Source organism: Xyrauchen texanus, chromosome 20 (assembly GCF_025860055.1).
Source record: "Xyrauchen texanus isolate HMW12.3.18 chromosome 20, RBS_HiC_50CHRs, whole genome shotgun sequence".
NCBI classification, from domain to species: domain Eukaryota; kingdom Metazoa; phylum Chordata; class Actinopteri; order Cypriniformes; family Catostomidae; genus Xyrauchen; species Xyrauchen texanus.
In genome coordinates, this window is record NC_068295.1 from 38259549 (window position 1) to 38272456 (window position 12908).

At 37.9% G+C, this 12908-nt stretch overlaps 1 protein-coding gene across 2 annotated transcripts in view; it reads right to left on the minus strand.

The window, feature by feature from the left end:
* The window catches only part of pde10a (phosphodiesterase 10A), a 158097-nt gene that overhangs the window by 99717 nt on the left and 45472 nt on the right, over window positions 1-12908 (minus strand). The window contains exon 1 of one of the 2 annotated variants that reach the window (XM_052151613.1): window positions 12723-12870. The exons of the other annotated variant lie outside the window; for it this stretch is intronic. Coding sequence (XP_052007573.1) covers window positions 12723-12786 — 64 coding nt within the window. The 5' untranslated portion in view covers window positions 12787-12870. Of the gene's footprint in view, window positions 1-12722; window positions 12871-12908 lie in introns of those variants that run through there. 2 annotated transcript variants of the gene reach the window in all.

A 12908-nucleotide genomic window follows, 5' to 3' on the forward strand; every position in this document is an offset into this window, starting at 1 on the left:
TGGAAAAATTCAAATCTAACACACCAATTTCCTGTGTGAACATGTTGGGTTGCCAAGGTCTTCTACGTGGTTGCTTACAGGCCCAAGTCAAAAGAGCCCATGTCCAAGTCTCTGTAGCACAAACGGCAAAGGACAAGTTGCACGCTGAAGTTTAATTATTAAGGTTAGGGTTTTCTTCAAATCCCTAACTCTGAATATGAGCAATTGTAATGAGCCATAGCAAGCACAACTAATACAACACCATGCTGAGATATCAAATAGGAACAACGTATAAATGTATTGGCCAAACTGCATTTTATGACTGCCACGGAGCTAAAACAATAATACATGCTGAGTGTAATTCTGATCTTTGGCAGGCTCATGAGTGAGTTGTCCACTTCCTTATATGCCTCTGTTACAGTGATGAGGAAGGACTGTTTGAACTGGAGGCCAAAGATGCGGATTTTCCCCCAGCCACATATGGAGAATTCCTGATTCCAGCAGAGCAATGGGACCAGAGTGAAACTCTGATGAGAACAGCAGAGCCACAATCTGCTTCAGGACATAATGAAGCTCTGTAGAGTTCAGTGTTGAGAGAGAGACTGACATCATCACAAGAACACAGTGCTGAGTAACAGCACAATAATGTGCTCATGCCATGAAAATAATTTCTACTTATGTTTCTGTGTTTAAATGCAGCACTACAGCCATCACAATGAAGTTGAAATGCATTTGGGTATTGGTATTGGGTACCACTTATACAGGTACAATGAAGAGGGAAAGAGGGAATTATTGGGGAAAGAGAATGGAACAAGTTTGGGTATTGAAAACATGGTTCTCAATTCAGAACCAGTCAATGTTTAAACAAAGTCTCATGACAACCCATAACAATTATTGCACACAGTCCAAGTCCAGACCGAGACCAGAGAGGGTAGAGTAAGAGTCAAAACAGAGACCAAAGTAGGCTGACTCCAAGTCAAGACCAAGACCAGAAGAGTGTCAAGTCTGAGTCAAAACCGATAAAAGTGTAGGTAAAGTCCGAGTCAAGACAGAGTACAGAGTAGGTTGAGTCCAAGTCAAGACTGAGACCAGAAGAGGGTCGAGTCTGAATCAAGACTGAGGCTAAAGTAGGTTGAGTTCATGTCAAGACTGAGACCAAAAGAACCTCTAAACATTTACTTTCTATTTGTTTGCAATATCAATTGAATTAATATATTCAGCTCATTGTAAGTCAAGTAAGCATTTCTGCTTACCTCCACATGCAGAATTTTTTTTTCTTCTTTGCAAAAACAACACCAACTCGTTAAATTCTGATGATATTGGGAAAATAATTTTTTATATTTTCTTCAGAATGTGTAGCATTCATGTAACAATTGATAAAGCATTTCTAAAAGTCTCTGAGGCCATTCAGTCCAAACATATTCTTGCACAAAAAAAAAAAAAAATTTTTTTACAAGAACAAAACACAGGTGCAAAAATGATTTTTTTTTTTTGTCCCAATTTGAAATGCCTACTTCCCACTACTTAGTAGGTCCTCGTGGTGGTGCAGTTACTCACCTCAATTTGTGTGGCTGAGGACAGTTGCTTATGCAACTCCCCGCAATCCATGTACAACTTTCCACGCACCCCATCGAGAGCGAGAACCACTAATCGCGACCACGAAGAGGTTACCCATGTGACTCTACCCTCCCTAGCAACAGGGCCAATTTGGTTGCTTAGGAGACCTGTCTGGAGTCACTCAGCATGCTCTGGATTCGAACCTGTGACTCCTGTGGAGGTAGTCAGCGTACAGTACACATTTCTAACAGTTGAAGTTCTTTTTAATTTGACACAAGTACTTAAAAAAATTGCTGCATTCCTGTGTAAGTCTTCGAAAACACATCTATGTGCGGCACAGTGGTCAAAGATGTCCGTCTAACACTTTTACATAAGAACACAACTAAAAAAACTGCATTTTAATTTAGTTTGTGAATTGGGCATCCTGAGTTTCTACACAGCCAACAGAAATACTGATATTGTCAATCAGAGAATGTTTTTCAGATAAGTTGATGTTAGGCATGTACTGTAACTGTATTCAGTAATATGGTATTTCATGGTAATTAACATGCACAATATTGTTATTGTGGGCACTTCAAAATACCATAAATAATTCTAGATAACCTTTTAGCCAAACTGTTTAGATTTATTTTTTGAAGGGACTGAACTGGTCTTTGGAAACATTTCCGATTTCACACTTGTTTAAGTCTGAGTCAAGCCCAAGTCCAAATGCTCAGAGAAAAAGACCATAAAAATATGGTCTTGAGTAATACAATAGGCAACATGGTTAATCACAAACTCCAGTCTAAACAGTCACACTGCATAGTGCATCCATGAGGATTACATTCACAGAAGATGTTTTTACAGTTTTTGTGTATGCAATTGTTAATGGGGTTCTAACCTTAATAAAGTCTATATTTAGTGTGTACTATATAATTGCAACAAGGTCAACTGCAAACAGACACTGAAAAACCACTATCAAAATCATCTGCAAATCCATTATAAATGCCACTATGGAAAAAAAAAACCTTCATAGTGGATTATATAGTGGAATATTTTAATGGAAATCAGCATTGTATTTCCATTGCATATACTGTATGTGGGTAGTGATGTTCTGTTACTCAGCACTGATTCTTGACTAATGCTCACACACTAACATACAATAACACGGCAGCCACAAGCTCCCCTCAATGCACTGAGCATCTTCACGACTATACTGCTACCACAAAGAGTATATTACAATAGCACTAATGGGTGCATGTTCAAGTCTGGTCTGCATCATCTCCCAATCACATTTCCCTCTCTCTATCCCCCCACTTTCCTGTCATTCTAGCCGATCCTGTATAGTAAAGACAAAAATGCCCATAAAACAAGATAAAAAAACAAGAATGGATGTAAACATTACAGTATAGTATATAGGCCATTGGTCAAAGTTTATTGTAAACTGTCCTGTGTAACAGGAAAAGAAATATAATGCAGTAATGAAGTGCAGTACTTCTCATTTGGCGGGTCACTAACAAAGAGTCACAGGTCTGTTCTTCAACTTGTAAAGTTGTGGACAGAAGGGAAAAAACAAAGCTAAATGCAAATAATAAAATGCAACTAAATATATTATCATGTAATGAATAACAAAATAAATAGTTTTATCAACTTTTAAAAGGGGAAACAAAATGCTACCCATATCTTTTGTTGTTGACGTTAAAGGCTGTGTCCAATCAAAGAGTATGTTGGTGCAAATTTAATTATCAGCCATATAATGCAGATGCCAACATGGACAGGTTGCATGAGACCCTCAAAAACCATGAGCAAAACTATGCAAGGTAGAAAATACCACTCAGACAACATTAAATAGCTACAGGTTTACTTGCAACCAGGATAAACATGGTTTGCGCCGACCACAATGTGCTTTGGTGTGGTGAATTACTGCAAACGATTGCAATTCAAGAGACATTTATAAACGAAACACTCAAACTATAAAGAAAACCTAAAACTAAAAAGTAAATATTTGTATTCAGCCTATGTCATGTTAATGTTGCATATTGTTGGGCCTATGGAGTTCATGGCAATTTTAACGCATTTCAATGTTTGATTTTAAAGAAAAATGTTGTATACTGTACATCCGATAAACTATTTTGGTTTTGTGTTGGGTCAACACTTGATGTCCAATGTATTTAAAGCTAACTCATATTTCCCTGCTTACAGGAGCTGTTGAATGCTTGCATATACAGTCATTTAAATGCCATTTTGCTTGAAGCGTACAGTGTATCAATGGTGAGGAAATCATCTTGGCCAAGATAACACAAAAGCCAGTTCAAATGATAAACTATCTGGGTGATTTTGCATAAAGTAGTAAGCGCAATTACACAATTAAACAATGCATTTTAAATTGTCAATATAAACTGTGGCTAGCTCATTTGCCTGACAGTGCACAAAAGAGATAATAAGGTGCATCTCAATCAGCTCTCTATTTCAGTGTGGGCACTGATCAGGGAGTCGGCCATTTCTAGGGCTCTTTCAGTTACAAAATCGTTTCAGAGCACTAAAATATTTGAAGAAGGTAAATGTTATCTATCTTGCATTATAACACTGTACGTTTGAATATCTACAACGAAAATACACATTAGTGTCATTTATACAGCAATGTTGTTGATTAATACTTGCTGTATGCGTGAGCTCGTTATAGTGTCGCAGGTGATTGAGTCATAAGTGTCCCAGTGTTCATTGGTTGACCAACCTTGCCTGTGCCTGAATTCGTTTTCACAATATACATATTCACGACATAGGGAACTGATTGAGACACACCCTTAAGAATGTCCTGTGATTGCCCATTATGCTGAACACACATACATGGCATCTTAGAGATGTACTACCATTGATGACTTTTCTGAAGTCACATAACTTGACAACACATAAAAATTGTTTTTAAAGTTGCATGTTAAATACAGTGCCATAAAAGGGTTTTGTTAAGACACCTATTGTGAACTACAGTCACAATATAGCCAGACTGGTCTCACGGTGAAATCGGAAACAGTAGGTTGACTTTTCTTTAGCTAAAATCGGTCTGTGCTTACCGAAATTCGAAGCACTGCCCCCAGTGGTCAAAGCAGTAAGTGTTGTGGGGCGTATTCGCACATGTGAGTGAGCTCCATTTTGCAAGTATAATGTTCATGAAGGGGTACCAACAGGGAGTTGTGAAGTGTGTTGTTTTTAGCTGTACAGGCTGTAATAGAGTGAAGTGGATTGCATGTTTTATAAACTGTACCCCCAACCCGTACCCTAAACCTAAACCTACCCATCATTGGAGTACAAAAGTAATGTTAGAGGGAAAAATGCAACCTACGATCCTCGCACTTGTCACTGATTATATAAATGCGATACTAGGACTCACAACAGGGAAGAAATATAAATATTAAATATTAACAAAATTAGAATTTTAAAGACATTATTTCAGGTAGGGGGGAAGTATCTGCAAGATGTGATTTTTTAATTGGAGTTGTCTCCTACGTTGTTTCCACCAAAGGGGCTGTTCACTCCAAACGCATACTCTAGATTTACATTTTTGACCTCTGTGCTGCGTCTCAATGTTTTGTTAGTGTTTTGAGCAGGAACGCTGCATTTAATCAGATGTCAATTTTAAAGGAACTTCAACATCTCGAGATGCCAGAATTCTGTTTTATTCATTGTGCTGTGCCTGTTTTAGCAAGTCATTGTCAGTGTATTCAAATATGCATTTGTATTTTAATATGACAAATATGATCAAATTTAGACTTTTTTACACATTGTGTCAGCAGCATTGGACAGCCTTTGCGATTTCTTTCTGGTTTCAACACAGCATCCAAACCAGGCTCTCCAATGCTGCTGACACAATGTGTTTCCGGTCGCACCACAGGGGAAGGTAAACACACTAGTCAAAAGCAAAAATGTCTGACTGGAGCTGGTGCTTATCGGTGAGTTGGCATAATGTGGAGCCTAGAGTACTGGAACTCTCAAAAACAACATGCTGACTTCCCATGTGATCATGTTGATATATCATGGCCTCAATGCCTTATCTCTTTTACAACATTGTAGCTAAATAAAAATATTAAGAACATAATTTCTCATAAAAATATTTTATCAAGCAAATTCATTAAGTGCCATCCTTCCACTAGAAAATACAGTTCCTGACATGTAAACTAAAGTGTGTATAGGTACCAATAGGTAAGCAGGACCAGAACTATCAGTTTAAAAAAAGTGTAAAAAGTAGAGATGTCAAAGAAAATAATATTTCATAGATTTTAACTTACTGTACTGATACATTAATGCTCATAATCAATATTTTAGATTAAAAAAAATTTAATAATATTTTGGGGGAAACAAAAAGAGACCTAGCAATTGTGTGAGAAGACAAAACACACTTCAGCATTAGATCAACAAACACTGAATTATTTCTGTTTAACAAAAATGCAAACTAAATGCTAACTTATCAAGGTGCCTTATTAAATCACTTTGTTTTTAGTTTTAAACCGACATAAATGTGTTATGCTCTATGCACCTTTTACTGCTCTACGATGGAGCAGGAAGTTCAGCACTTTTTGGGCAAAGCACCAAAATCCAAGTTTGTGATCCAAAAGATAGAATGGATGAAATAGAAAAGTGAGCTGTTTTGGGATTTTTCACGCTCTCATTCTTACTGTAAAACCAAAACTTGGCTAAAATATAATTACTCTAGTTCAGCGCAGCAGGAAACAAAGTAGGTCCAGAATAAATGATATGCTGCTTTATTTAGTATTGGGGTAATATAAAAGGGAGAACATGGAATTTATTCATTTTAAACAATTTAGCAAATTTCGAAATAACGAGTTATGCCACGATATGGTTCATAATTTTTTTTGATTCACGATATATCGAAATTCAATATATTGTCCCATCCCTAATTTTTATCTTGTAGCTTTACAAGTGTTTTTCATAATATCTAAAAATTTTCATTGAATTTATGTTATTTTGTATTTTGTGAATGTGCAATGCATATAACTTCCAGCATGAGTTGTGATGTCTTAAAAGTGTTTAAAAGAAGACATTGCTTTTGCCACTTTACTTAAAGCATACCTATTATATATATATATATATTACAAATATAAATAACATTTGATGCAAATATAAACAATAAAGCAACTATAAAAGACAAAAGAATGTGGTCAACAGAAATTGTACCTACTTAAATAAATACATTCAATAGAGAAAACATGTTCCATCCATCCATCCATCGTCAACCGCTTATCCTGTGTACAGGGTCGCGAGAAAACATGTTCACTGGAGAAAAAAGTGTAACAACTAGCCCCAGTTTTCCCTAAACTAGCTTTAGTTTAGTTTTACCTATTATATACAGTACATAACAATTATACTGTATAAAATACATTATAACTTCTGCAGATGAAATTGTATTATAATTAACAGGAGATCAGCAGTTACAGAAATACTCAAACCAGTCTGTCTGACACCAACAATCATCCATGCGATTATCTAATCAGCCAATCGAGTCGCAGCAGTGCAGTGCATAAAATCATGAAGATATGGTTCAGGAGTTCTTTCAACCATCAGAATGGGGAAAAATTTGATCTCAGTGATTTGGACTGTGGCATGATTGTTGGTGCCAGATGGGCTGGTTTGAGTATTTCTGTAACTGTTGATCTCCTGGGATTTTCACAAACAACAGTCTCTAGAATTTACTCGGTAATGGTGCAGAATGAAAAAACATACAGCGAGCGGCAGTTCTGTGTTCGAACTTATAAAGTCTATGGTAACTCAGGTAACCGCTCTGTACAATTGTGGTGAGAAGAATATCATCACTGAATACTTTTCTGAGATTTTGGTGGCACAATGGTAGGCAGGTGGATTTAATGTTGTGGCTGATTGGTGTATATAATGAAGGTCGATTTCAACTGAAAGGTTGTGAGATTTTTTAGACATTTTTTATGTCAGATTGGGTTATGTGCTTATATATGTTGTCATTTTATTAGTTATTTATTATTTATTTAATTAATATTATTAATTACTTAATAATGTATTTATTTAAGTACAATGTCTGTTGTTCAAAACAATGTTATCTTTCATGTTACCTTTTCCATTTTCTTGTGTTTTATAGTTGCTTTATTGTTTACATTTTTCTTAACATTTATGACAGTTATCCAGTGTGACAACTTACCCCATTTAGTGGGACAAAATGCTCCACTGCTGTGGCAAGTTGTCACAAAAAGTGTGTTAAATAATATGTGTCTTATAGGTAATACTCAATATCTTTTTTTTGTAGCCAAAATATTAAAGTACTGTATATGCATAAACAGAAAATCAAACCTGAGAAATATTCACTAGAGAAAAGTGACAACTAGCCCCAGTCTTCCTTAAACTAGCTTAGTTTAGTTTTAATTTTAGTCTTTAAAGTAAAAATAATCTGAATCAGAATCAGAATGAGCTTCATAGACAAGAATGCTTACACACACACAAGGAATTCGTCATGGTGACAGAAGCTTCCAGTGCAAATGCAACCGTACATACATACAAACATAAACATTTACACATATATAAATATAGTGACATAAAAATAAATAGGATATAATAGATAGAAAATGATAAATATACAATAGTGCAATAATGTTGTTCCAATATTTTATATACAGATATACAGTTACGTGCAGGTGATGTAATGTATTGAAGAAGAGGTAAGATGTGTTAAAGAATATAAATGAAATATGGATACATGTAGGAACAGATGTGTTGCATATTGCACATGATTTTATTGAAAAAAGGAAAATATTTTGGGGCAGTTTTAACTGTTCGTGTGGTAGATGGCCTGAGGGAAAAAAGCTGTTCCTGTGCCTGGCTGTTCTGGTGCTCAGTGCTCTGTAGCGCCAGGCAGAGAGCAACAGTTCAAAAAGGAAGTGTTTTGGGTGAATGGGGTCAAGGATGATTTTACCAGCCCTTTTTGCCACTCTAGATGTGTACTGTTCTATCAGGGTGGGTAGGGGAGTGCCAGTAATAATCCTCTCAGCAGTCCAAACTATCCTTTGAAGTTTTATGATGTCTGACATGGTAGCTGAACCAAAATAGACAGTTATAGTAGTGCAAAGGACAGACTCAATGACTGCTGAGCAGAACTGTATCAGCAGTGCCTCTGGCAGGTTGAACTTCCTCAGCTGGCGAAAGTAGTACAACCTCAGCTGGGCCTTTTTTCAAAATTGAGTCTATGTGGGTCTCCCACTTCAGGTCCTGTGAAATGGTAGTGTCCAGGAACCTGAATGACTCTACTGCTGACACAGTGCTGTTAAGAATGGTGAGCGGGATCAATGTTGGCGTGTTGCTCCTAAAGTCCACTGTCATCTCCACTGTTTTAAGCATGTTCAGCTCCAGGTTGTTTTGACTGCACCAGATGGCCAGCTGTTCAATATACCTTGTGTATGCAGACTCATCGGCATCTTGGATGAGGCCAGTGACTGTAGTGTTGTCTGCAAACTTCAGGAACTTAACATAGGGGTCCTTGGTGGTGCAGTCATTTGTGTACAGGGAGAAAAGTAGTGGGGAGTGTGCACATCCCTGGGGGGCACCAGTGCTGATTGTATATGTGCTGAAGGTGAATTTCCCCATTCTCACTAGCTGCTGCCAGTCTGTCAGAAAGGAGGGGGGTTACAGGAGGTGTAAATGTTTGTGTACTGTAAACGTCAGAGCAGGTATGGGGTGTGAGACTGGGCTTTTCAAATCTACAGTAAAACACATTTAGGTTGTCAGCCAATTGTTGATTCCCTAAAGTGTTGGGGGATGGTGTCTTGTAGATGGTAAAGTCTTTCAGGCCTCTCCACACTGATGCAGGTTCGTAAGCTGAAAACTGTTTTTTCAGCTTTTCAGAACAGCATTTTCAGCCACGCTGATCTCTTTTGTCAGTCTGTTTCTGGCCTGATTATACAAGATTTTATGCCCAAGCTGCCAGAGTTGTGCTGTAAACTATGGTTTGAGCTCATCCAGGTCTGTGGCAGTAGCCTCAAAAACACTACAATCAGTGTAGTCAAAGCAGTTCGTTGGTCCAGCTCTTTACAGTCCTTATTACAGGTTTAGCTGATTTTAGTTTCTGCCTGTAGATCGTAAAATGAACCAGTCAGTGATCAGAGAGTCCCAAAGCTGCTCTAGGGACAGAGCGATATGCATCCTTCATTGTTGTGTAGCAATGATCCAGTGTATTTCTGTCTCTAGTGGGTCATGTAATGTGCTGTCTGTTTTTGGGCAGTTCACCTGTGAGATTTGCCTTGCTAAAATCCACAAGAATAATAATAAGTGATTCCGGGTATTGTTGTTCTGTGTCAGTTATCTGAACAGCTAGCTGTTGCAGCGCTGCCCTCACACACGCTTGTGGAGGAATATAAACACGCATAAGAATACATGAGGAAAACTCCTGCAGTGAGTAGAAAGGTTTACAGTTTATGAAGAGTGCCTCTAAGTTTGGACAGCACATCTTCTAAAGCGTTGTTACATCTGTACACTAACATTCGTTGACTTAAGAACACATTCCACCGCCTCTCGTTTTCCCCGTTAACTCCACGGTGCGATCCGCTCTGGACAGCTGGAAGCCTGGTAGATATAATGTGCTTTCTGTAATGTTTCACTCAGCCAGGTTTCCATGAAGCACAATGCAGCAGAATTTGCAAAGTCCTTATTTTTGCGGGTGAGGATAAGTCATTTGTCTGTTTTGTTAGTAAGAGAGCAGAGATTAGATGGATGTTTGGCAGCACGGTCTGAAAGCTGCACTGTCGGAGCTTGACCAGCGTGCCGGCTCACATCCCTCGCTTGCATCTTTTAATGCGCTTGTAACAGCACCGCTGCTCCTCTGACTAAAATGTCCAGTAAAACGTCAGAATAATAAAAAAACTATAAAATATTGTCTGGCATGTGCTGCCAAATATTCAGCAGCTCTGGAGCTCAACCAGAGTGACCATCAGGTTCTTTGTCACCTCTCTCACCAAGGCCATTCTGCCCCGATTGCTCAGTTTGGCCGGGAGGCCAGCTCTAGAAGAGTCCTGGTTATTCCAAACTTCTTACATTTAAGAATTATGGAGGCCACTGTGCTCTTGGGGACCTTCAATGCAGCTGAAAAGTTTTTGTAGCCTTCCCCAGATCTGTTCCTCGACACAATCCCGTCTCTGAGCTCTGCAGGCAGTTCCATTGATCTAATGGCTTGGTTTTTATCCTGATATGAATTTTCAGCTGTGAGACCTGATATAGACAGGTGTGTGCCTTTCCAAATCATGTCCAATCAATTGAATTTGCCACAAGTGGACTCCAATCAAACTGTAGAAACATCTCAAAGATGATGCACCTGAGCTAAATTTCAAGTGTCATAGCAAAGGGTCTGAATACTTATGTCAATGTGATATCTCAGTTTTTTCTTTTTTATCCTCTTTTCTCTCAATTTGGAATGCCCAATCCCCACTACTTATTAGGTCCTCGTGGTGGCGTGGTTACTCACCTCAATCCGGGTGGCAGAGGACAAATCTCAGTTGCCTACACTTCTGAGACAGTCAATCCTTGTATCTTATCACGTGACTCGTTGTGCATGACACCACGGAGACTCACAGCATGCTATCCATGAAAAACTTACCACGCGCCCCACTGAGAGTGAGAACCACTAATCGTGACCACGAGGAGGTTACCCCATATGACTCTACCCTCCCTAGCAACCGGACAATTGGTTGTTTAGGAGACCTGGCTAGAGTCACTCAGCACACCCTGGATTCGAACTCGCAACTCCAGGAGTGGTAGTCAGCGTCAATACGCCAGGCCCATTAAGTTTTTTCTTTTAACATTTGCAAAGTTATCAAAAATCTGGTTTTTGCTTTGTCATTATGGGATATGTAGTATAGACTGATAACAGAAAATTTTTTTTAGTGTGCTTAAATCACTTACTAACCTGTTCTGTGTAAAGTTATAGCCAATTTTACAACTTCGCTACCATGAAGATGCAATGTCATAAATCTTAAATACCTTAAATGATGATTTAAACAACATAAACCCTCAAATAAAACAAGAGTTTTAACAGAAGAATTAAAGTAATTGCATTTATAAAATGCCACGTTTCTGCCTTTAAACTCTCAAAAAATTGGCCCCATTGACTTCCATTGTAAGTGCCCCACTGTAACCTTGATTTTGTTTTGATGTTTCTAAAAGAAGAGGAATTTCTTTTTTGTGGTAATTAACATCATGCCACAAATGTAGTCAGTCGATTGAGCTCAACTTTTATTGAACCCGGAATATTCCTTTAATAATATTCCAACCAAAGAAATTGACCAGTATACTGGCCATAACCTTTTTGCTCTTTTCTTTTTGCACAAATGAACAGTTATAGAGTGAAATATTGTGAAATATTCAATAGTTAGTTAGTTTTGGATACTAAAGCAACACAAAATGCTTGTATGTTGACATTCAGACACAGGACAAACAGCAATTTTCAAGCATGTCTTACCTGATCTATGAAAGCTCTAGTAACTGTGCACTTTCAAGTTTGTGTCTTTGTTAAGAAAGAAACATGGTGTAATAGTGCTATATGTGTAAGTGCTATAACAACATTACCTAAAGGATAAACACGGCTAAACATGGCTCCTCAGACTGTTACTAGACAGGTAATGAATGACTAAATGAATTATTATACGTTAGTTTTGTTACAAAAAAGTCCACTGCTTAGTCATTGCATTTCTCGGCTTGCTCTTGCATTAGATTACTCCAAAAAATGACACTGGCTATTTAACATTCCAGTAGACAACAGCTGAAGGTCTTGTGTCTAGCTACTGTTGTATCTGTTTCTTTTAAATAGAAGAGGTAATCACAAAAATGCAATGTGCCAATAAAGTTTACTGTCACGCATTATTTAATTTAAATGATAAGACATCACCGTCTCCCACATAAATGTCCCCACCCAGTTTCTACTGCACTAAACAGAAAGACGCATATAACAGGTGATGATAAATAGACAACTATATAAATAATAACTTCATTGTAATAGACATAATCCTTTTTATACCCAAATATTTCAGCCATTGCGCAAATATTGACACACAAACTTCACACTGGAAAATAAAACAAGCCACAAGTTTTTCAGGATGCAGCCAATATACACTCAACACAGTGCAAGTCGCGCGCAACAAAAATATTTCAATTTACAAGTACGCAAGGGAAATACTAAATATACCTACTTGAGCCAAGGAAACGGTCCGTAAACCTTCGGAAACAGCTTGTTGAAGGCGGACCATCTTCCATGTCTGACCGAAAGGGAGAGTAATGATAACACTTGATATGATATGCCTCTAGTTTAACGTAGTCCCGCTGTTATAAATGAAATAATCCAACCCCTGAAACGCCGGATGACGTCAAAACGCGTC